Raw genomic sequence first — 25,951 nt, forward strand, 5'->3', positions numbered from 1 at the left:
CAGGTGGTCTGGGGAATTATGTTCTGAAAATTCCTGTAGTCGATGCCGTTGCTACTCTACTCTGAGGACAGCAAGATTAACACGTCGATTGCTTGTGGGTAAAGTGTACCACCTCTCGAGAGTGTCAAACTATGTACTTAACCGTGTACCCGGTTACGAACAATTATGAGCGACTAGATTTTGGGGCTGTAAGGAAGGTCTCACTCATTCCAATTTCTTAATAAAATGAAAAGTTTGAACTGGGTAGGAGCATTGATGTGTCTACTCAATGTGCTCTAGGTTAATAGGAGCATGAGTGTGTCTACCCCGTGTCCAATAGAGATAAACTTATTTGTTTAAAAATGATAGGATGAAACATTAATGCTTTTATGCAAAGCCAAACCCCACCTAGCCAATACTGCATGTACTTGATAGGATCTGTTATAACCTTTTGGTGAACTTGCCAATACATTCAATGTATTGACCCCCTAGTGGCTGCAACGTTTAAATGTTGCAGGTGAACCAGGTGAAGAGTGAGGTACGAATTGTTAGGGTTGCGAGTTTACATTCCAACATGTTTTGACTGTGAAGTTGTTATGGGACTCCTGTATCTTCTGCCTTCCGCTGCAAGATTTCCTTTTCTATTGAGGTAACGTATGAGGTTATGCAATATGTAAGGTAGTATTAAATTCTGGATCAATGCGATGTAATATACTTTTGACCTTTGTATCTTGATATTACATCTTGAAACTGTGTGTGCTAGCGAGTCGATCCAGGGACTAGCACTGTAAGCACAGAGATCGAACCCTGTACGGGTCGCCCTAATAATCCAGACGTCCTGGATATCCAGCCATTAAGGTATTTAGCACCAATTTTTGTTCAACCTATGGGATTCAATGTTAATGAGTCAAGCATGCCGACGCTGGTATTTACTCCGGATGGCCAGCTTCTTACATGGTTTGATGCTACGAACCTTTCTTTTCTTGGAGCATCTATCACCTTCACTGCTAATGCTAATACAAGCACCAGTGCAAATGGGCACAATAAGGCTACCCATATCCCATCATACAAGACGAGATCATCTTCGGTTGCATCAGTTGATGGTGATGATGAATCTTATTCGGGTAAACAGACTTTGGAATCTGAGGGCAAGGGTAAGAGGTTATCTGGTTTGTTGTTGATGGGTCAAATAGAGCTGAACTCAAGCGCCATAAGCTCATCTTCGAGAATCTTTCATCACCCCAATGGTCCACTCCTCTGTCAGTCCCAACAGCCGACTCAATCTCCCTCCTGCCCCCCACATACCTCTCATGACCCCAACTGTCGACTCCTGCATGACCCCAACTATCCTCACCCCAAATGTCAGCTCCTCCATCACCCCAACGGTCCACTCCTCTGTCTCCCTCCTGCCCTATAAAAGAAAGGCTGGGTCCCTTTTGGCAAATCACATCCTCGTTTCCTTCCGTCCCCAAATTCCAACACTCCCACCGAAAAACCGTAACCTTGACGGTGGTGCGGCACCGAAGAACCACCCATGCGCGTCTCTATGTGCCGCGCCTCGAGGCAGCGCCCCCAGAAGCAGCGGGTGCCCCGACGCCGCCGTCCTCACCTCCACGCTCCCCGGTCGCACCCTCCTCGCCTCCGCGTGCCTCGTCCCATCAATCCTCCCCGATGCGCAACCTGGCCGTGCACCACGCCACTCCACCCTCTACTGAATCCGTAGGTGATGACGAGCCAGTCATGCCTTCCGTGGAGCATGCATCAATTAGTCTTGACAAGGATATCCCAGCCGGGTAGCCGAGTGCCAATTGAACGAGAAGGCCGACTCAATGTACCAACTGGCCGTCCCTTCCACTCGGCCAAGGAAGCTGGCGTTCTGAAGAAAGAAGCCTAGTTTGAGTTATAGAAAATATGTATAGTAGATATCTTGTATAGGAAGGATGCGACGTGCATATCTTGTAAAGGAAGGATGCGACACGCATATCTTGTAGTTTAGCAAGGTAGAGTCCATGTACGAGTTGTACCTGGCTCTACCCCAAAAGCCTAGTTGTTCGACTGGGCAGAACACATCTTGTAATCTCATACGCAAATATTAGATTGCCAACAGGACGTAGGCTTACTTCCACGAGAAGGAGTAAGTCAAAACTTTATAAACCCCTGTCTTTCACCGAGTTCTTTATCTTACACGCGTCGATATCGCCGTGAGGCCCCTCTACCTTTCTACTCTTCTTCACCCGTCATGAGGATACCTGTCTCTAAGAACAATCAACAGTTGGCGCCCACCGTGAGGCTCATGGTTGCCAGAAAAGATATTCGACAAAATCTCGGCGAAATTCGATGACCCGACAAGGGCCGGGTAAGCCGGCTGACTTGTACCAGCCCTGCAAAGAAGCTCCTTCAGATCATAGATCTCTTACCACAAGACGGCGGATGTGAGACACCACCCGAAGACCAGGGAAGGAGCATCAATATGATCAATGCGGAAAATTTGAAAGAGATAAATTTCTGGGACGAAGCCTCTCCAAGATCAAAATTTAGGCGGACGAAAGACGCCTGGAAGACGAATGATCGCAATAGCAGGGAATCGCAAGTCGATCAAAAGAAAGAAAAATTCGACTATGCGGAAACACAATTGGCAAAGATCATAATGTTGGCATTGGCATGGCAAGAAACCGTGCGTAACAGCTGCGCCGGCATCAAAAAGGCACACCAAGAGTATTCCTAGAGAAGATATACCCGTAGGGAAGCCAAAGAAGTAAGTACACGATCCCCTCTCCTTGTAAAGATTTATGAGTCGAGTAGCGATATTTCAAATATGTATGATCCCCCAGAGCGTGTCGTAATTTATCCGCCTTGCAAAGGCATGTAGAGAGATCTTGTAAGTAAAACCGATGTCCCTGAGCCGGAACTTGGGGGCTCTCGAGCAGAAACTTCAATGGACAGTGATTCCAACGAGGAGTTTTTACTTTCTAATCAAGGAAACCAACAGCTGGCAAGTGCTAATACGTAGCCACGCCACACGTTGGCCCTGCCGAGTACCAGCCCCTCAAGTTCAAACCTACCGATGCGAGTTGATGCATGCTTCAACCAAGTAGTGGACTCGGATGCAGCAGTAGGTCTCTTTGGTCCCGAGAGGCCAAAAGATCACTCGAGGGGCATCTCGTGTGAGCCACGGAAATGATGTTGCAGTTGCTAGATACTTTGGGCGAGGACGAACTTTTTCGAAGCAAAACACAAGTACACAGATGTTGTCAGGAAAAAATAAGGTTTTTTTCTGACAATAAGAGTTGTGTAGAGAAAAGACGGGTTTTGCATGCGTCGAATAGAAACGCAATAGCCTGTGAAGGAGATTTGACGTGAATTTTCAGCTCCCGGGCTATAGGGATGGCGATATCTCCTCCTGCCATTGGGACGGTCATTTTGAATCGTGGTGGACCAACCCGGAAACGAAAATCATGGAAATGCTCAATACGGAAGCAGGGAAACTCAAGATCGGCCGAGTACATGGTAGAGGGTTCAGGAGCGGAAACCGTTGGCCCAAGAGCAACGCGCGGTGATGGCTGGCCGATTTGAAAACCAGGGGAGAGGTGACCATGAAAGGTCAGTCTCTCTCTTCGCCATCCCGTTCGTGCCTTTCTCGTCCACCTCCGGTCGCCGGCCAACGAATTCGTCGACGTCACGTGTTCTTGCTTTCCTTTTCCACCTCCACCGTGCAGATCTTCTCCACAAATTCGCCTATATCATGGCGTCCCTGGAGAAGGCGCAGGACCTCGAGCAGGGTTTAGATCTCATCTCCCGATTCAGTTTCAGGTGGGTGGGGATCCACCGCCCGACTGTCTCGTTGCTCGCTGAGTGGCGGCTGGTGGACGGAGGCGGAGGATACGCTCGGCGTCGGCGGTGATGGGACTCCGGGCGGGATGTAGGAGCCGAATCTGTCTACTGCAGGGGAAGTACCCAAGTAGGATTTCAATCCGGTCAGTCAGTGGGGGTGCAGATCCGCGGTCGGTCACCGCCGGCCGCCGGGCAGGTGAGGCCACGTCCGTCTCCAAGGGCGCAGCGCATGTGGGAGTGCGAGATCGGCGCCTCGCTCCGCCTGCTGCCATTCCTCCCCACGACGAGGACATGTACACAGCAGCATCCTCTTCCTCCCGTCCTGGCCGCCGTGCGAAAGCTCGCCGCCAAAGACAGCTTCTCGGTGTCCGAGATCTGCATTGTACCACCGCCGGCGTCGTCGGCCAAGAAAGACGTCGGACCAGGTGAGAGGCTTACGATGTCATTCCGGTGGCCGGTGAAGGACGAGGAGGAAGGAGGCGACAGGACGAGGAAGATCGTAAGATGAGAAGTAAATATCCAGGGGAAAGATTGCTACTAGATTTATTTATTTATTTGAGCGAAGGAAAAGATCGCTAGATGTTTTAATTCTTCATGGCCCATGAAGAATTAAAAGTTAAAAGAAAACTTGGAGCTCTGGAATATGACCGACAAAAATTAGGATCATCCTATGATGGAAAAAGCACAGACCATAATACGCGCTAAACATTGGGTTGTATGACTTGTAAAAAAAAGGAGGAGAGATCGAGAGATTAAGAGAATTGCGTTCGTGGCACATGTAGAAAAGCAGATGATGGGCCAGGAAAAAAAATGTGTTCTGGCATATGTCTCAAAGAAAATGGATTAGTCGTAATATCATTAGAAATGCCAATAAAAAGAAAAATACCGGGACATGGAAAAATAGTAGTGCATCGTCCCATTCGTACCTTTGTTCAAAATCTGGCGTTGGCCCAAGAAAAAGTCACGGAACTGCACTAACTCGTCTAGATGGGCTAGACCATGCCCGCATAAGCTGTGCCAATCAAAACAAAGGGATTCATTGTGTGTGCCGATGGCCCAGGTGGAACGTGAATAGTGGTTTAAAAAAGGTGTGCCTGCTAGCAAGGTGCTGGGCCAAAGAGCCGTTGAAACAGAAATACAGGCGAATACTAGATGGGCCGGAAAAATACAGGCGGGCAGGACCCAACTGGACGGGATCCCTATGCGGATCCTGCAGACGTGTTTGCCAGCTAGTAGTAGCTCGGGATCTGATAGTCATTTTCGATTCTTACATTACCTTCACAAGGCCAAATGCTCGCTGAGAACAATCTCACCTGGTAAAGCATAAACATAGTTTGTCCAGTACACGACAACGCCAAAGAGACAGGCTTGGGTTTTTCGTCAGACGGTCATGATCCTTCTTTGTCACTCAGCTTCGGCCGAACGAGCGGGGTCCCTCGAGCTGACACCTCAGCCAATCCACTCTCCTTGGCATCGTCAGTTGTACAAGGGTCAAACTTTTTGTTAAGATCCATCTTCTTAACAAAATCAGTTGCAGTACGACGCAAAGGCAGGCCGAGTTGAGTATACTCCTCAGCAGGAAAGGGGCGGCCGTCAGCATGTTTGGTTGGTCAACCGGCCATAATATTGGACCACTTTACCTTTGGAACATGGCAACTAGGTAATGGAATCCTGGCAATTTGGTGATGGGATTCTGGCGGTTACTAATACGTGATACGGACCCTTCTTTTTTGTATGCTGGCAACTAACAAGACACTATACTAGATGGCAACTTGGTAAAGGAATCCTGGCAATTTGGTGAGGGGATTCTGACAGTTACTAATACATGATACGAACCCTTATTTTTTAAGGATTTTTATAGTACCTGATACTCCATAAGGATGGTTGGAGTACCAGACAAATCTAGCCATCCATTTCAAAAAGTAGTTTAGTCTTTTTGTTTAGATAATGCACTTGCTAATTTAGACTACGGTCATCTCTCATCCCCCTCTGGCCGATTGTTGTGGGGAAAAGGATAGTAAATATTTGAAGAATCTAATTTAATCTATACATTCCAGAATTTAATTACTCCGAATTGATTAGGCATGATTCTTGTCACTTGATCGCAGTTGATGCATCCGCAGCTGCCATCTCTCCCATGCAATTCCTAGTTGAGCGATTTCCTCCTGGTGCAGCCGCTGCTGCGTCATGATTGCTGAGATCTTTGCATCCATGGTCGTCTTCATCCTAATCATCAGGGAGCCGCTCGCGAACACGACAATTTTGACGCAACTGACTAATCATATGTTATTAGGATCGATCTAGATAATTGGCAGCTTCCTTTAACTCGATAATTGGCATCATCCTTTAACTCGTTGATAAGGATCGATCTCGATTTTTTTTTGACAGAATGGATTGATCTAGATAGTTTCAGTCGAGGAAGGATCACGCATACAACCCGATAAACGTTTGATGATGGGAAGAATGAGCGCAAACCGGAAAGAGGAAAACTGAAACGGAGAAATCCTCAATTGCCGGCGCTTTAGGTTTAAACAAGCTGCGCAAGTCTTGATGTTGGATACTAATGGCTGTATTGATCCACTTATTTACCCGGAAAAAAAAATTTGATCCACTGCATATACGTAATTGCCTAACTAATTACCCATGATTACAATTATACCCCTCCAAACTTGGTACTCCTCAATTTTCTAAGGTGGTACTCCCTAATCATGTGCTGGAGTACAAATAAACCGTACCCGTTAGATTTCAGTCAATCGACGCACCAAATTAATTTAAGGGTATCGTAACAACGCTCTATTTTTTTGTATGCTGGCAACTAATAAGACACTGAATGTCTGGATGGCAACTTGGTAATGGAATCCTCGCAACTAGGGGAGCAACTTTTGTGCTAACTAACATATGTGACGTGAAAACTGTGTGCAGTTTAATAGGTTTCTTTTAGTTGGGTTGTTTAGTAGAACCATGTCTATAAGGATCTATATATCTTGCATACGTTGATCATCACACCATTTCTTCTGCTATTTATACGGATTATGTTGTTGCCCAGCTTTTGTTTTTCATCTGTTCTGATATGTATGTTGTGCGTGCAACAACAAAATAACTTGTGGGGCTCAAGCTTGGTAGATTTTGTATGGCAGATTGGTCTATCTTTGCTTACCAGAGGTTGGGCTGACGAGTTTACATGCTTGGATGTGGAAGAGTGATAGTAGCTTGAAGTCTTTTTCTGTTTGATGTTGAGCACGATGCTATTGATGTTGATATATAGATCTGATTTGTTTCTCCTTTATTTTTTAGGTTTTTGTGCCAGAAAGTTTTGGCTGAAAGAAAAAGGTAGTGGGAAGAAATGATGCAGTATTTGGAGATTTTGGCGTCCAGGACGGCTTTGTAGTCCGTACTAGCTCGTGTGCTAGTCTAGATCGAGCTGCTTGCGCGCTGCCGGGCAATCGGCCCAATCCGGCCCGGTAAACACAGCTTTGTGTCTTGCCTGCTGCGTGCGCTCTCCACGGCTGCGTTTAGAGAGGCACCGTATGCCTAGACTAGGTGGGGCACGCTGCTGTGTGGCACGCAGTTCTTTTCTAAGGAAAGTCCTAAACCAATCCTGGGCCTAAGCCCAGCTCTCCCCTCTGACCCGTCTGGGCCCGATCCAGCCCACTGAACCAGACCGCAGCCCATCCCTTTTTTCCTCTCCCGTTTCTCTTTTTCCTCTTTGGGCCGCACCTTCTCTTTTCACTTGGCGCATCTCCTGGCTGACCGCACACGTACTCAGGCTCAGCCCAGCACCAGTGCGCTCGTCTTCCTCCTCGCACCCCGACCTCGAACAGAACCGCCGCAATCTCCGCTTCCGCCCGGACCTGACGACTCCGCCTCCTGTCCAGGTACACTGAACCGCACCACCTCCTCCTTATCCCCGAGCGCCCTGCCTTATCCCTTCACCCCGCGCCCGCGCCCGGCAACCGCTGCGGCCGGGATTCCCGTCGAGCTCGCCCGCACGCCCGCGCCGTGCTAGTCCCGAGGCCACCCGGGACATATAAAAAGATCCCCCGGCCGTGCTTATCCCCTCACCCCGCAACCTCCGCCTCTAGGATTTCCGGCGAGATCGCCCCGCCGCCCCAACTTCTTCCACGACCGTCGACGACTCCTCAACTCCGGCGAGCTTTCTTCTCTTTTCGGGTGAGAAACGCTATCAGCAGCAGCAGTTTAGATCTATTTTTTTTGAAGGAAGCAGTTTAGATTTTAGAGTAGCCCGTATATCTTATCTTTTGAACCATAGATTTATTTTTTACTTTTTGTGGACTCAATGCAATTGCATTAAACGAGTGTGCAAAGCAAATCGCTCGCCACCGAACCAGATACACAAGGTAACATGCTGCCAGTTACCAGTTCAGGCTCCCCCGACGTCAGGGTGCCTTTGGCCGTCAGGGCATGACCGCATGAGCGACGGAATTACAGGTCCTAGAACAATACACCATTTGAACATCAATAAAGTTAAGTCTAATAAACAGCTTTATGCCTTCAATTAGGAGTCATAAACTGGACTTGTCTTGGCCTCCATGAGCAAGAGCATCCTTCAGCATAATCGTGTCAGTTTTCAGAAATACTCTGCACATACCTTTCTCACTTGCAATCTGGAGAGCACGGCCTGCAGCAGACACCTCTGCATGAAGAGAATTCTGAAGATAATTTAGATGTCCTGCAGCACAAACCTGCACATCGCCAGCATGATCTCGCATAACTGCTCCCCATCCACCAAAAGCGCCTTCTTCAATGTAAGATCCATCAAAAGTTATCTTGATGTACTCCTGGTCACCAAGTTTCCATTTAGGCACCAGCAAATTGACCTCCATCTTCTCTCTTATGTTCAGATTGCAAACAGCATCTGCTTGATGTTTGATTACCCAAGCCAGCTCATCTGAATCACGCCCTTTCCTTCCTTCCCTGACATTGTTTCTTTCACACCAGCAAACCCACCTCAAAGTAGAGATCAACACCTTCTCATTATCATTTAGCCTCATAAGATTTTTGACCATTTTCATTGCCGAGTTAAAGTTTCAGAGTAAAATTATGGCCTCCAGATTACAACCCCGCCACATTGCTCTCACTCTTTTGCACTTGAACAACAAGTGTCCTGTAACATCCCAGAATTTTCCCATTTTAGAATGTTCAATAAAATAATTACTTTGATTAAAAATATTGCTTTTTGAAATATTTTGATTGTGAAATTCTGAAGTATTTCAAAGTTCTAGGGCTTATTTAAATTTTCCCACACCGTGTTTGAATATTCAACAAAAGAGTGGATTAATATGACTATCCAAATTATACAACATGGTTGAAAGATTTATATAGTTCAAAGTACTTTATTTGGAACCATTTGCATATTATGATTTTATCTATATTATTCTTTTTATCTTAATAAATCCTATTTTCTTTTTGGAAGGATTTATTAACATCCCAAGTTTCCAATTTAGATGTCATGACCATTTGAGAGCATCGTTGCGATATTTGAATCGATTAGAAATGCTTTTCAACATTTATTTAAATATTAAAAAGAGGGAATAACATGATTTTCCTAATTATAAGGTTGGAAACATATTGAATGATTCACCTACGTTTACTTGATTCTTGTTTTGTCATATTCGTTGAACATGTAACAGAGAAGAGGATAACATGACATCCTCAGGTGCAAATGTTATTCCAACATTTATTCCATCGTTAAGAGTGGGAATAACGTGACTTTCCCAACCATATAGTTGATGAAACATTTCCAAGACTTCGCATGTTCTTGCTTTGGTGTTAAAATCAATTCGGACAATTTATTGGACTCAAAAATATTTATATGGTTTTATTTGGATTTGAATTGAGCCTTATTTGAATTACAAAATTATTTATGAACGTTATTTGGGTGGAAACTATTTTGACGAAGCCTATATTGGATATTTTGATTTAACGAAATTATCTTGAATTTTTCGGAGATCATATGGTTTTTTTCAAATGCCACATTTGAATTCCCGTGACTTCGTATTTACACAAAAGATTAGAAATAGTCAAACCTATCCCTAGGCTGAAGCCCATCTACCTCAGCCCATCTCCCTCCGGCCAGCCCAGCCCACCTCCTTTTAATTTTTCCCTTTCTTTTTACTCCTGGGCCTTGACCTCTCTTCCCTAGCCCAGCCCACCCGCACGACGGCACTTGCTGTCTTCCTCCTTGCGTCCAGGTGCAGAACCACGCAGACACAGCTCCATGGCTGCCGCAATCTCCGCCGCCGACCGCGCCTCCCTGCTCCGTACCCCGTCCAGGTGCTCTGAACCGCACCCCACGGATCTCCCCTTCCTTTTCCCCTCCTCAATTTCTCCAATCACTCCCCCAATCACGCCGGACCGCCTCCAATCGCCATTGATGGCCGGAGCCATTGATTCCGGCCAGAGAACCGCCCCTCCCCGGCCTATAAAAGGGAGACCCGAGCCCCCTCTGCTCCCTACGCCTCTTCGTCTCTCCTAGCCCAAGCTCTGCCTCCATCCCAAGCCAAACGCCGCTGTCTCCATCTCCAACTCCGGCGAGAAATTGCCGGAGATTAGCCGCGTAATCGCCGTCTCCACTGCCACCTATGGCTACCAATATCCACCGCCTACACCCGCATCCATCCCCTAGAAGCCGAAGCCACCCAGAGCATCGTTGCCACCGACGACCACCGCCTCCGTCGCTCCGTCCGCTTGCTGCCACCATTGGAAGCCGTCCTGAGGACGACCGACGACGCCGTTGACTTCACCGTGACATTCACAACCCCGTCCACGACCACATCGACTCTGCCGGTGACTCTTTCGCCATTCCCTCAACTCCGGCGAACTCCTCCGGTGAGAAACACTCAGCATCAGCAGTTTTGACTAGCCTATTTCTATAGCTTGTGACCTTTGAACCATAGACCATTTTGAGCCGACTCCTTCTGCGGTTAGACTGCATCTTTATCTACTGATTAGTTCACTAGGTAGTCCCCGTATCTATTATCTTCAGCAGTGCACATTCGTTGGAAATTGCTATTCACAGCATGTTGCTTCTGGATTAGCCACCTTTCAAATTTCATATAGGTTGTTCCATTGATCCGTTTGGTTCCAAACCTCCTGTATATCATTATTTAGATCCTGTTCTACACCTTAGTTCACATGGTGCACAGATTCTTTTTCATCTACACTAATGCATCGTCGTTGCAAAACTGAATCTTTAGCAGCCTCCCATCCTTAGCCGATTCTCTGCGATGAGTTACAGCACCTTTCTATTAGATTGTCCTTGTGGATCTGTCATTAAGTTTTGCCTCACATCTCCTAATAGGATGAAACCAGTGGAAAATCGAAGAGTACAGTATGACCTTTGTTTCGTCTTATTGGTTTTCTGTCATTAGAACCCTCTAGCACCATTTGGGATGAAACTTATTGAGTTAGCTAGTACAATCCTAATACTTTACAGTAGCATACCTTGCATTCCTTTTTCTGTACTTTAGCACCTATTACCAATCAGCCTTAGTGCTATCTTTTAACAGTAGTAAAGTCCTGAAATTCCAGACTCTGCCACTCTAGTCTTAGCCCTAGGACATAGAACTTTGTTTAGGGTTAAAGTAGTACTAGTTATACGTTAAATTAGTATTGTTATTGATTGCATTTCATGTTGACCTATGTTTGGTGTTCATTTGGAGTTATATTTGGAGTTATTCGAATTGTGTGAACTGTGTATTTATATTTGGTTATTTGTTCTCTACGATAGATCACTCGGAGTGCAATTGTAGTGATTGTGTGTCGTTTAAGAAGAGGCTTCAACAATCTTAACCAAGGCAAGTTTCACTTTGATCATAAATTCCCATTACATTCCTTATTTTAAATACTTATGCACTAGTGTTGTGTAGTTTGCATTGATAGGGATATTATTCGTATCTATGCTAGCTATATTTTGTCCTAGTAGAGTAGGATACCTGTGCCATTACCCTTCCACCAATTGCCATCGTAAGTAGTTGAATGCTATGCTATGTTAATATACGTGGGAGGAACCTCAGTTACCATGAAACTGCTATTGTGAAGTATTTTGGAAACCTGGCAAAAACAAATTTAATAAATCATCCTGGGTGGAATGCTTTGACCTTTTGAGATGTTATGCGGCGTCAGGTCCATTTCTATGGGTACCTCTGAGTTGTCTCTCCGTGGATTCGGGGAGCGCTTGCGTCGCAAATGTGGAATGCCACCCGGGGTCCAGAGACTGGACTAGTTTCCTGTTTAGTAGCTTCCAGTACAACCACATGCTAAGGCTTTGTTTGTTTCGGCTTCTGCTTCAGCTTTTGGTGCTTCTAGCAATCTCAAAAGCACTTCTCCCATTTACACATGAAGCTGAGAAGCACCTCCGGACGTGCTTTTGGTGCTTTTAGCTGAGAAGCACGTCCGGAGGTGCTTCTCAGCATCATGTGTAAACGGAAGAAGTGCTTTTGAGATTGCTAGAAACACCAAAAGCTGAAGCTGAAGCCCAAACAAACGGGGCCTAAATGGGCTCTAGCTTGATGGAGTAAGACATATGATCCTGGATCCGAGGAATTGTGCAGATGTAGCCGTGTAGGTGGGAACGTAGGTCCCTCAGGTGGTCTGGGTGATTATGGTCTGAAAATTCTCATAATCGACGCTGTTGCTACTGTACCCTGAGGACAACAAGGGATTAACCCGTCGGTTTCTTGTGGGTTAAGTGTACAACCTCTCGAGAGTGTCAAACTAAGTACTTAGCCGTGTCCCCGGTTACGGACAATTATGAGCAACTAGATTTGGGAGCTGTAAGGAAGGTCTCACTCATTCTAATTTTTTAATAAAATGAATGGTTTAAAATTGGGATAGGAGCATTGATGTGTCTACTCAATGTCCATAGATTAATAGGAGCATCGGTGTGTCTACCCAGTATCCATTAGTTATCATTATTGTAACATTCAATTGTAGTAGGATAAATTATGTTATGCTTCCACGCAGAATGCCTGAACTCCACCTAGCCAAATACTGCATGTACTTGATAGGATCTGTTATAACCCTTTAGTGAACTTGCCAATACATTCAATGTATTGACCCCCTAGTGGCTGCAACGTCTAATGTTGCAGGTGAACCAGGTGAAGAGTGAGGTACGAATTGTTAGGGTTGCGAGTTTACATTCCAACATGTTTCGACTGTGGAGTTGTTATGGGACTTCTGCATCTTCTGCTTTTCGATGCAAGATTTTATTTTCCTTTGAGCTAACCCATGAGGTTATGCAATATGTAAGTTACTACTAAATTCTGGATCAATGCGATGTAATATACTTTTGACCTTTGTATCTTGATATTATATCTTGAAACTGTGAATGCTAGCGAGTCGATCCAGGGACTAGCACTGTAATCACAGAGATCATACCCTATATGAGGATGGTCGCTTCATGTCCAGTGTCTCATAGTCACGGTGATAAGCTGAACATCTTGGATTTAAATCCATACCCTTCCATCTCAGATTTACACATGAGGCAATCAAATTATGAGCCAGACGCCACATGAAGTGCTCAATCTTTGTTTGGAATCTCAAGCTTCCAGATGTTCTTCCATGGCAACTGATTGCAGTCGGATCTCAACCCCCTTGACCACCCAGAGTACTCCTTATGTTCCTATCGTTTATAAACACCCAATAGGCAGACTTGACTAAAAGGGTTAGTAGATTCTTTTTGATACATAAAAGATCACATCAATATATCTCTGCAAGGTTGGATCACTTTGTGCACATGATCATTTCTTCTACACCAGTACATCCATTGTCAGATTAGTTATCTTACGTAGCACGTATCAATTGAATTATAGCTTAAATCTTTCTTCTTTGGAAATATTAGATGAAGTTCTACGCCTTACTACACTTTGATCACATTGTCCAATTCATCTACACTAGTTCATATTCAATTGAACTTTGTATCTGTACACTTGGACCACTTACCGCACATTTTCCACATCATATATAGTATTACATTTTCAGTTGTGTATTTGTTAACATGGTGTTCATGTTTTTGCATACATGCGTTTTATTTGGAGTTAATTTTGGAGTTATCGAGCGACGTATTTATTGATTCTATTGTTCTCCATGATAGATTATTCGGGTGCGATCGTGGCGACTGCTGCGAAACAGAAGAAGTTGATTTCCACTGAGGTCAAGGCAAGTTATAACTTTGATCATATAAAATCTTATATTTTTCATTTGCTGCTTCGCTTACAAATTATAAGATTGCATTTGTAGGTTCATGTTGTATTAATTGTTTTGAAACATGCGTTTGCAACTTGGTATCTATGTCATATGTACTATGTCTATAGGTCACTATCATGTACTCTTATCATGCTAAGATTATTGGTATTTCGTCTGTGCACTAGCTACTGGTATTGTGCACTAGCTACTGGTATAGAGACTAGTACAGAATACATAGAGTTTCCGGATCCTTACGGGTTTGGGTTAACACACCCAATTAATGGTCTAATGCGATTGAATGTAGTTCTCAGTAGCCAATGGTGGCCCAATTGGTTTTTGTATATTCACTGTAGGTGTTTTCTTATTTGGTTTGGAAAAGCCTAAGAAAAGTAGGAGAGACCATGACTTGTTATTGTAATTTCATGCTGGTTCTCTGTACGCAATTTTTTTGTAGGGTGCTCTCCTTATTTTGTTACCGTGTACTCCATAATGTATTCCTTGATTGTGCAGGATTATTTGGTTGATTTGAGATGGACATGGCTATGGATTTCGTAATTCGCCCTAATCTTGAGGTCATGGGTATTCAACCATTAAGGTCTTTAGCACCAATGTTTGCTCAAACCATGGGATTCAATGTTAATGAGTCAAGCACGCCGACACTGGTATTTACTCCAGATGGCCAACTTCTTACATGGCTTGGTGCTGGGAACGTTCCTGCTTTTGGGTCATCCAGCACCTTCACTGCTAATGCGGATGCAGGCACCAGTGCTAACGGGCCCATTGATGCTATCCATATCCCATCATATAAGACGAGATCATCTTCAGTTGCATCAGTTGATGGTGATGATGAACTATATTCGGGTAACCAGACTTTGGAACTTTGTACTTGGGTAAGAGGTTATCTGGTTTTGTTGTTGATGGCTCAAATGGAGTTGAACTCAAGCGCCATAAGCCATATACGAGAATCTTTATGACGACGTTGACCTTGATTTGAAGCTTGCTCCATTTAGTGTTCCTAGAGAGAAGTTGGAAGTAGTTCAGATGACATTCAGGGCATTCTTACGGAGAGTAATGCAGATCAATAACACAAAAAAGGTTAGCAAACATGCAAATGAGATAGCTTTCTCCATCATGAAGGAAAAAAATATTAGGGCCAATGCTGAAACGAGGGTAGGAGCTACTCCAGGAGTTCAGATAGGCGATATTTTCTATTACAGGGTGGAGCTATGCATCGTTGGGTTGCACGCTCAAACGATTGCTGGCATTGATTGCATGACTAGTAAACTTGGAAAAGATGAGGATTCTATTGCAATATGTATTGTCACCTCAGGTGGTTATAAGAATGTGGAAGATGGCATAGATACGCTGGTGCACTATGGTTCGGGAGGTACTGGTAAGAATAAAGAGAGATGTGACCAGGTGCTAGATAAAGGCAACCTCGCTCTCCAGAGGAGCTTAACAAGGAAAATGAGATTAGGGCTGTACGGGGCTTCAAAGATCCTACTTGTGCGACTGGCAAGATCTACATGTATGATGGTCTCTATAAAATACACGCATCATGGACCGAGTATATGGAAGATGGCACGAAGCGTTTCAAGTACAGGTTGCAACGTGAACCTGGACATATTTCCCCCATGACAGAATTAACTTATGACTATGGTGTAGCTGGAGCCGAGCCCAGTCATGGAACGAAGAGCTGCTTGTGTGGATCATTAAACTGTCGCGGCTTATTTTGATTCACTTGATAGCATGTACACCATGGTGGATCAACATGCCAGCCAATACCCCAGGTAAGGTTCTTTGCCATAATGGTTTGTGTATTACTAAAGTATTAATCTATTTGCTTTGCTTGTATGGATTCTCTTCATCTATTATTGAGTGACTATAGTTATGTGATCTATAATTATTTGTATGCCAATACGGAGTATTATAGAATTTGGAGTTCTATCTTTCCCTAGCGCCGCTATTCCATTTTGAACGGACTGTTATAATTAATTAATTTTGATTGCATCTCTCGTATGATGATAGGTTAAGCACAACTATTTTAGTCCTAAAATGTTGCACGCCATATGCTATTTACTTAGAGCCGAACCATACTAGTTATTTACACTTCGTACAGTTGAAGACACGCTACACTTTCTAGGTCTCAAAGTAGTAAAAACTTAGATGTTAGCATTTTAAATCCTTATCATTTTTGTAAATTTCTTTCCTTCTCATTTACCATCATTTGAGTGTCTTCTTTACATCACTCATTTGTTTCTCATGCAGATGTTTCTAATGCTACCTAAGATGATTCCATCAATGGCACCATCAACCATGAAGACGGTTAATTCTCGTTGTTTTGAACATTAAACATAGAAAATTATCATCAAGACTATGAATGCTCGTCGTGCTATTGAAAGACTTGGCATTTATTATGTAGTGGTTTTGTGGCACCATTTTTGGATGCATATTGATGTATTACTACTATTTTTTGCATCCATTTGCAACCTTGTGTGATTGTTTGTGGGCTAGCTTCGGTTGTAACTAGACCCTTGGTTGTTAGCTATCAATTCTCACATTGCGTTTCTATAAAAACATGTGGCATAGTGCCTTAGTCTCGTCTTGCATTTTGCTCGGATTTTTACGTTTTTGTGTTATCCATTGTGCAGACAAATGTTTGTGCCATCTTTTATTGCTCTTCTCATGGCATGTAAACCTAAATTCATATTGCAGTGAGATCATGGGAGATTTGGCAAAATATTCATGAGCATATAAACAACTACATATGTGTGCATGGATATTTGACCTTTCAACATAGAAAACGTTGTATTTGGCACTTCTAACTATTAGGTCAGAGATAACCTCCCAAACTGGTCTCATTAATCCCCCAATTTTGCTAATATATTTATGTGAATTTAGCCACCTAAAAAGCTAAAATTGTGTTTTGTAATAAATATGTATAATGTATGCGCAACCTCCCCCTCCTCCCCACCCACACACCCACCCCACCCTCTCCCACACACACATACTCGCGCCATGTCTCGCTATTAATGGGTATGTCGTCTTCAAATGAAATGATAATCCGTGTTAACAAGTGAAGATAGCACGGCACCGGGGTATGCTCACACACACGACTAATTCAGGCCATGGGCTTGAAATAGGGGATATTTTCTATTACAGGGTGGAGTTATGCATCGCTGGATTGCACGCTCAATAGATGGCTGGCTTTGATTACATGGCTAGGAAATCTGGAAAAGATGAGGATTCGATAGCAATATGTATTGTAGCCTCAGGTGGTTATGAGAATGGGGATGATGGCACAGATACGCTAGTGTACCGTGGTTGAGGCGGTATTAGTAAGAATAAAGAGAGATGTGACCATATGCTTAAGAGGGGCAACCTTACTCTTGAGGGGAGTTTTAACAAGAAAATTTAGATAAGGATTGTATGGGACATCAAAGATCCTACTTGTGCAACTGGCAAGATCTACATGTATGATAGCCTCTGTAGAGTACAAATCCTAAGATGAGTATATGGAATTTGGCACCAAGTGTTTCAAGTACAAGTTGCCACATGAACCCGGACAACCTAATGGAGTTGCAACATGGAAGATGGCTCGGAGATGGGTTCAAGATGCAACAAGAAGAGGAAGATTTGTTACAATGCCCAACCTATCATTTGGGTTGAAAAATTCCTAGTTTGTCTCGTTCAATGAGGTAGATCATTAGGAAGAACCTAGACGATTCACCTGTACTAATCGGGTCAGATACTTGAGACCTCGTAGTCCTATGAAACCAGCGCATAGTTGCAAACCTATTGATGCCAATTGTGGTTGTCGGTTTCATAGTGGAGGCTAGTTACCCTACACCTCATTAGGGGTATTTGTTTGCCGCTATACCTACAAGGTATTATACATATTACTCCATCCGATCTAAGTGTCTTGAATTCAGTACAAAGTTAATACAACTTTATACTAAACCTAAGACACTTAATGTGTATCAAAAGGAATAGCATTTTTCTTTTCTATAGCTCTGGTTGAATTTTCAAAAGTTTAACCTAGAAAATCTAAAACGTTTTAATTTGTGAGCAACAAAGATCACCCTAAACTTCAATCAAATCAAAATAATAAAAGAAGAAAATCCAGCCGTCGGTGCCACCAGACACCGTCCCCGCACTCGCCGGCTAGACATCAGAATGGACGGTTTCGAAGCAACGCCCTTGCCCGACGTGTATATACACGTGGCCGCCCACCGTGCTGCGATCTACGGCTCATCCCTGGCTGTCTCGCCCGCTCTTCCGCTTCCAAGCCCGAATCCTGGTGACGGGACAGCGGCAGCACGTACACTTGTCGGCATTCTCTTCTCTTCCTTCTTCCGTCGCTTCCCCCGCGGTCCTCGTCGAGGTCGCGTCACCCGGACAAACTCCGAATCCAAAAAAACAAAAGCGCACGCCCCGGACGCAAACCCAAAGCCCAAACCCGACGCAACTGCTCTTCCGTTCCTTCCCTCCCTTTGCCTTGCTTGCTTCCTACGCCCGTCGCTGCTGCCTACACGAGCCCTCGGCCACGTCACGGCGGGGGGGAGTCGAGAGAGACCCCATGGGCGCCGTAGCGGGTTACCGACGCAGCCGTCACCTTCCGTCGTCGCGCGCGCCGCGGCCGCGATGAGCAGCTCGACTAGGACCGCTGCGGGTCCGCCGGATCCGGGCGCCGACCACGCAGTCGCTGCGTGGCCTGACTTCCTGGGCCGCCTCGCCGAGCTCGCGGCCGCGGCGGAGGCACGGGCCGCCCTGGCGCGCCGTCTCGAGGCCGCGCTCGAGGTGCGAATGCGCGCCTGCGTACTTTGATTCTGCCCCCAACCCACTGGGATGGCTTGATTTGACGCGGCCGGGCGCTGCTGCTTGCTGCTGCTGGTGCAGGTGCGGAGGGAGTCGCTGCGGCAGAACGCGGCGCTGGACGAGATGAGGCGGCGGCTGGAGCGGAAGCAGAGGCGCGCGGAGGAAGCCGTCGTCGGGAAGAGGAGGGCGGTCGAGGGCGTCGAGCGGCGAAGGGAGCAGCTGCAGGCGCAGATCGAGCGGGTGCTGCCGCTCTCCAGGGCCCTCGCCGCCGCGCACAGGCGAGTGCAGGTAAATCCGGCCGAGCCTCCCGATGCGAAACGTTGCGAGATCGGATTGGGTGTGGCCGGCGTTTGGTCCGATAGCATCTATCTGCTGATTGCAGGAAGCCAAGGAGGAGTTATCTGGAGAGAAGGCGCGGCTTGGGGATCTGCAGAGACTGCTTAGGATGAGGCAGCAGTTTATGGTAGCCCAGGTTGCTGCCCTGCACCCTGCGAGGATCTTCCATGAACTGACGGTCGCAGAAAACCATCGTTCAGACGCTAATGGTGAGGATTCAGTACTCATGTGTCTCCTTAGGAACAATGCTTGGTAGGACGCACTTGATTTCCGTCTGTGCGCTTCAATGAAGTGTATGCTTCTAATATAAACTGATACACACAGCAGGATAGGCGAGATTGCTCTGTTCTGTATACCAAAATCAACTGAAAATAAATTATCCTTTTATCACATTCTGTAACCATTGTGACCGAACGACGCAATACTTTCAGGAGAGCATGGAACAATGTCAGAAGAAAATGAGGCACTTCCACGCAAGAATGGAAATGGAACACATCTTCTCAATGTTATCAAATCTCCACACGTTCCTCACTTGACATTTTTTAGTTGGCACATAGGAAAGCATAAAACAAAGCAGCAGAGTTACAGTCACAAGGAGCTTCAGAGGTCAGCAGCTGTGCTGGGATATGCCGCACATGTAAGCTTTTTCTGCCCACTGCTCTTGTAGCATGAATATTAGCACAATACCTTGATGGAGCACATATATCCTAGCCTAGCTAAGCTCATTGTCATGCTCAAAGGAGAACACACCAAAAAATAAGTTTGTGTGGCTGACATTGTGATATGGCTTCAGAGTTCAGATACATCCAAATAGGAAAGTCCAAGATAAGGAGTGACTTTCATGTATTAGTTTGAAATATAGTATGCAATGTGGCCCTCTCAAACTTAGTGGTTGTCACAATATGTCAAGCATAAATTAGTATTGGAGTACAAATTCTGTTCCTGTATTAACCTAGTAGATTTTATATTTGATGCAGTCACTAGAGTTACAATCACCACTCACTTACTTCTGAAAATTCTTGTAGGCAGTCTTGCTCATAGCCTCATATCTTGATGTCCGGCTCCGGTATCCTTTGCACTTCGGAGGATCACGATCTTATGTGAGTGATCGTTTGCCTTCAGATGAAGCAGCATCTGTTGCTTCAGCAGAACATCGAGGTGTCAACAGCAATGACTCAAAACTAACAGATTACCCCCTTTTCCTGGAATTCCAAGATGATTCTACTAAGGCGTCCTATGCCATTTACTTGTTGCACAAGGTGTGTATTCTCCACTTATTGTCGTGAACTATCTCCTTGTTTGTTGCTGCAAACTTGCAATGCTTGTTTAATCTAGTTCCCCAAGCAAACTAAGACATCTGCTTACATTCCCATGATGGGTTACTAGGATACGGAGCAGCTTTTGGACTACATTGGAGCAGAGAGTTCTGAAAGGAATGTATTTGGTAATCTACGGGAACTTATTAGGATTATACAGTCAGATGAGTATTTGTACATATGATCGATGACTGCGATTTTGGATTGGTTATACTGTAGAGTTGGTAGCATGTACTTACAGAGTTACAGTTGTAAGTAGGTGTTCTTTCTGTTCTTTTGTGTGGTTCTTGCCTACTTCTGCAGTGCTGAGTTTTTGTGTGCACGGGAAAGTGGCACGGTGGATTCTGCTATAGATTAAATGATATTTACTTACAAAAGGGTTTACCATGGGCATCAGCCTGTCCATGTATATGTTTTCAGGTTTCTGGGTAGTACACTCGAGGCTATTGAGCAATACCATTATTGGTTAATGTTAGATCTACATATTTACATATGAACTGCTCTCGCAACGGATTATGGAATTCAAGACTTACTTGGGGCCTGTTTGGAACACAAGAAGCTCACATAGTTTTCCCATTGAAAAAATTCACAGAATCCTACACAAACCGAACTAATTTGCTCATAAATTTCTTCATTTCAAAAAGGTTTACCTCACCAAACTGCTGACTTAGGGCATCTCCAAGGGAACTCTCCAAATCCTTCCCATTTGTTCAAATCTGTCCATATGAGGGTCCACGAGCAAAATACACACAACCCAATGAGAACCTCATTTGTCCAAAAATGGTCCACACTCCCCATTTCTTCCTTAACACATTCCCCATTTCTTCCTTAAATTTGGGAAGAGTACGGGGACTTCCCATTTGTGCAAAACTCATCCAAATTTGTCCACTTGTCTTTTTGATCCACATGTCAAAAACTCATGAAAAAATAAATAAGAGGTTATCATTGGATAACTTGATATTTTTCACATCCCTATTTGTTCAAAGACCCTCAAATGGACAAATGGGGAAGAGAGCCCTTTAACTATCTGAGCATGGTTTTCACAAGCCCGAATTTCTAATTGAAACATCATTGCAGCCATCTAACAACTGATCTAAGCATGCCATTGTCACGTAAACAATCTATAAATACACACATTTGTAAAGCAGCAGACACATCCTGGCGCATCATTGTCAACTGAGCTGTTAACATGATGAACGCGACAGGGTCCGGAGGGTGACCAAAGAAAAGAGACCAGAGAGAAGCTTTTCGGCACCGTCCACACGGTTGACGGTCCATCCATCCAGAGGCCACGAAAAAAAGGCTACAAGAAAGCAACAGATGCAGAATTTCAGATCCCACCGCCGCGGCTTCCCTCCGGGACCAAACACGCGGGAAAACACTCTCCACCCCCCGCGCACGTGGCGTGCCACCGTCACCCACGGCCGGCGACAAGGGGCCGGGGAGTACCAGCAGAAGCCGTGATGCCGGGCCCGCCTCATTCATCCCCCCACCTTCCCCCACTACAACCACGCTGCTATTCCGTGGCTCACCTGCTTCACTTTCCTTCCCCTTCTTCTTGCCGGTCGCCATGGCCGCGCCTGGCTCTTGTTCTTGACGACGTGCCTTTGGCTTCTGCTTCTTCTTCTGGTCCGGGGTGACTCCTCTGTGTCTTGCTGCGTGCCCTGAGCCCTCGGATCTCGGCTCCGATCGTTCCGATCGGCGATCGCCACATGCTTAAAGGTACTGACACATCTGATGCGATGCTATTCACCTGCAATTGTAACATCGTAGGGCATCGTAATTACGTTTGCTGAGATGGATGAAGGCTCTTCGATATTTAGCATTCTGCAAATTCTGTTGGATTTGGACTGGTCCTTGCGCATGATATTTCTGTTTCCTGAGGAATCATGCTGATTACATTCTTGGATCGCTTTCACATTCTTGGTTCTCATTTAGAGTTTTTACTGGGCAGTGTGTTATGTGTGATACACTGAACTGATCTTTGGCATAACCTGAACGTTTTATCTTGCCTTTACTTTTTTGTCAGTCTGCTTCGTTCATCGACCTAATGTTGCATCTGTGCCTTTTCTGCTAGATTTGTGCTGGCAAGCTAGAGAGGACTGACCATGGGCATCGAGGCAAAGCACGACTCGTTGTGCATCAAGAAAGTTTTGCGGCGTTCCATCAGAATAAGCTATAGATGTGCCTCTGAACATTGGGCTCTCTTCACTCTAATCCTACTGCTTTACCTGCTGTACAGATCTTCGCCGGGTTTCTTTGCTTTTGTTATGTCTGTTTCCCCTGTAATTATATGTGCCACCCTTCTTCTTGGCATACTGTTAAGTTATGGGAGCATGCATCTTCCTGATGCCCATGAAGACCAGAAGACCGTCGCAGAATTTTCAGCTCCCAAGTTTGGAAGTTTTTCCAGAAACATTCATTTTGGACCGCGTCAGAGATTTTCAGAGCCTGCATTTAAAGAGAACACGGTCAGCTTCAAATGTTGGGAAATTAGAAACCCAAGGTGCAAAGCGAAGGATGACAAGCTTGTCAAGCTGGATGATATTGTTCCTCTTCTGAAGGGATCAGTTGATCAAGGAGACGAGAGAATTGATGCACGTGATAGACCCGCTGAAGTGTCCGCTTCTATTCCTTCCATGGTGACACTGCACCGAGAGGTTGGTGTGGAGGAATTCATGAACGCCAATCATGAATGGGAGTCGAAAGATCCAATTTCGACCTCTGATGAGAGTACTGAGTATGTCAGCTTGTTTGAGGATGTTGATCAGAATAGAGTCAATGGGAAGGGGACAACATTTGGCTTATCCTCTTCCAGTGAGAATGATAAGGAAAATGGCAAAACAGTGGTGAAGGAAAATCAAGATGAAGTGTTAACAGATTCACAAAATGATAAGGTGGATTCACAAAATGATAAGGGGACAGAGGCTACAGAAGATAAACCAGCTGAAAAGCCGGCAGGTACTTGTAGATGGGGCCGTGCTTTTTCTGTGCGTCAGAGGAAGAAGCTTGCTGATATAAAGATGGAGCCTATCAATGCTGATATGGGCAACCAGTTAGACTCTTCTCTAGGTTCACCATTTGCAAGAGTCAACAGGCATGATGATTTATCAGATTTCGATTCTGTTAAAGCTGGGAGTTACTCTTCTGTTATTTCGATGGCTGGCGTTGCTTCGGTGCTTGATGAGATCGATCCTATTTTAGGTGATGAATTCGCTGGTCCTGTTTCCATTACCAATCATGATTTGGGCTGTGATTCAAAATTGTGCCCTCAGGATCCTCAAATCAGCAGTGATAATATTGATGAGGTTGATACTGGTATGGCAAAAAATGATTCTAAAGATGGTGAGGAGAAGAAGGATGATGGTGGGAGTAAGCCTGTTTTTGTTTGGACAGTTGATGACAATAAGAATTCTATGGATCTTGGGTACTCCGAGGTGGAAAGGAGTCGTAGGTTGGAATTCTTGATGGCTAAGAGAAGATCAAGGAAGAACATAATATTTGATCTTGACAAGGGCCTGATAGATCATGACAGAAATGATGTTCGCCGGAGTGCAGATGGATTTTCACGTTTTCCTATACAAGTTCAACCTATTTCAGTACCAAGGAGAAACCCTTTTGACCTTGATGAGGCAGACATTCCTGGCTCGGCTCCTTCTATTCTGCATGGGCGAAAGAATCTGTTTGAACTACCTTTTGAAGAATCAAATGATAGCGGTGTCCCTGGATATCCTGACTTGGACCCTCAAGAATTTATTACAGGCCCCTGTCGAGACATGGTCTTCAGAAGGCATGAGAGCTTCAATTTTGGCGGCCAAGCGAGACAGCTGTCTAGATTTAAGCCATGTTTTGTGCTTGAGGATATGGACATCGAGGAAGAAAGCACCAGCAACTTCCTAAGGCAGTTCAGTGACAAGAGCATGTCGAAACTGAGTGTTATTACTGAATCTGATATCCTTTCTTCGGTCGCTGATCAAGAGGAACGCGATGAGCTCGTCAAAAAGGAATTTCTTTGGGATTTCCAGAGGCAGTTCAGTGACAAAAGCATGTCAAAACTGAGTGTTCTTTCTGAATCTGGTACCCTTTCTTTGGTCGTTGATCCAGAGGAAGGCAGTGGCCTCATCAATAAGGATTTCCTTTGGTATTTCCAGAGGCAGTTCAGTGACAAGAGCGTCTCAAGACGGAGCATTGCTGCTGAATCTGATAACATTTCTTCGGTCGCTGATCAAGACCTGCTAAGACAGGAAAGTGATCTTGGATATGCTGGAAGCGAATGCTCAGATGTAATCAATTTTGCGGATGACGAAACTCTGAATGATGTAAGGAGCGGAATGGAGTCTGAGGCGGTGGAGAATACTGCATCGTAGGTTCTGATGAAGTGATTTGCGCTCTTCAGATACAATCATATATCAAGCACAAAGGTTTTTTCTGTACATTTTGTGAATAATTGAATAGGACATCATACTGTATTACTATTCAAGGCATCATTCTTTGAACTTGAGCCTTTTGTCTCGACAGGTGCTCCATAATCCATTGTACAGAATGATGAATGCCTGTATAAAAGAGGTTTCAAAGCTGGTTCCTGTTTGCCTGTACCAAGTTTTCCAACACTGGTCTGATGCAATCTGGACCCGCACTTACAGAACATGGGCCAGCTACTATCTAGAGTTGGAACCTGTGAAACTCTTGTCCTGTAGGCTAGATTCTTTTCCTCGCCTGGAAGCATGCTTGGATGCGAACAAGCAGGTTTTGTGTCAGTAGTGACAAAACATTTCCCTCTTTGGGTCACGCAATTCAAGGATAAGTAGAAGGGCAGTCCGCCAAAAGAACAACCCAGTCTTTCTATGATGCTTGTATGATTCTTCTGATCGATTTGCTCCATTTCATGATCAGATTCTTCTCAACTTTCTTCTGGCAGAGAGGTCACTGTTCTTTTTATGCCTTGTCGGATGATTCACGCCTTGTCATACCGTGTAAAATTGATACACGTAACCAACGTCATGACATTACGCGTACCGGCTCCAAATATTGTCACGGCTCCATGGTCCAGTGCATCACACGGTGTTTGCCTTGCAGTCATGGTAAATTTTTGGTTGACAGATCATGTCAGACCTGTGTGGTTGAAGAGTATCTTTTTTCCCCTTGCTGTCACTACCGTACGTGACCTCCAGCACGACACGGACCTAGATCTCTTGCACCTGCTGGCGGCCGCACAACGTACAGCAAACAAACAAACGAACAACAAATGGCCGGCAGCACCAGAGAAGGACGCAGCGGCATCGACGTGCGCCGGGGCGGGGGCTCGCGGCAGCCGCTCGTGTCGGCTTCAAAATGTACACGTCGACGAATCCACCGCATCTGACCGATCTCACTCGCCATCAACAAGCCTAAATTAAAAAAGGAAGAACAAATGGACGACGCTGCCTGCCTTGGCTACCTAGAAATATGCTCCGTTTTCTCCTCCG

General features: G+C 45.1%; 2 protein-coding genes across 3 annotated transcripts; both read left to right on the forward strand.

Annotated features, from left to right (window-relative positions):
- The first annotated feature begins 18,390 nt into the window (after positions 1 to 18,390).
- Positions 18,391 to 20,961, forward strand: LOC100829690. The gene is made up of 6 exons (XM_003566057.4): positions 18,391 to 18,816; positions 18,916 to 19,122; positions 19,217 to 19,379; positions 19,602 to 19,807; positions 20,196 to 20,429; positions 20,557 to 20,961. Exons 1-6 carry the CDS (start codon positions 18,661 to 18,663, stop codon positions 20,668 to 20,670), a joined length of 1,080 nt encoding a protein of 359 aa, XP_003566105.1. The 5' UTR covers positions 18,391 to 18,660; the 3' UTR covers positions 20,671 to 20,961.
- An 861-nt stretch (positions 20,962 to 21,822) lies between these two features.
- LOC100839393 lies at positions 21,823 to 25,390 on the forward strand. Of its 2 annotated transcripts, XR_001405755.2 has the most exons (3): positions 21,823 to 22,208; positions 22,564 to 24,907; positions 25,005 to 25,390. XR_001405755.2 is itself a non-coding variant. In XM_003568165.4 (2 exons), exon 2 carries the CDS (start codon positions 22,595 to 22,597, stop codon positions 24,851 to 24,853), a length of 2,259 nt encoding a protein of 752 aa, XP_003568213.1. In that variant the 5' UTR covers positions 21,823 to 22,208; positions 22,564 to 22,594; the 3' UTR covers positions 24,854 to 25,378. The 2 variants fall into 2 exon arrangements, 1 of the variants encoding a protein (XP_003568213.1); XM_003568165.4 differs by having other exon boundaries at positions 22,564 to 25,378.
- Positions 25,391 to 25,951: the final 561 nt, after the last annotated feature.

The sequence above is a fragment of the Brachypodium distachyon genome, chromosome 2 (genome assembly GCF_000005505.3).
Source record: "Brachypodium distachyon strain Bd21 chromosome 2, Brachypodium_distachyon_v3.0, whole genome shotgun sequence".
Classification (NCBI taxonomy): domain Eukaryota; kingdom Viridiplantae; phylum Streptophyta; class Magnoliopsida; order Poales; family Poaceae; genus Brachypodium; species Brachypodium distachyon.

Bases quoted from the DNA above. Each gene is read 5' to 3' on its own strand.
- LOC100829690 (XM_003566057.4), top strand. From the start codon at position 18,661: ATGAGCAGCTCGACTAGGACCGCTGCGGGTCCGCCGGATCCGGGCGCC. The intron at 19,123-19,216 runs GTAAATCCGGCC...TGCTGATTGCAG, and splicing joins CCGCGCACAGGCGAGTGCAG to GAAGCCAAGGAGGAGTTATC. The intron at 19,380-19,601 runs GTGAGGATTCAG...CAATACTTTCAG, and splicing joins CCATCGTTCAGACGCTAATG to GAGAGCATGGAACAATGTCA.
- LOC100839393 (XM_003568165.4), top strand. From the start codon at position 22,595: ATGGGCATCGAGGCAAAGCACGACTCGTTGTGCATCAAGAAAGTTTTG.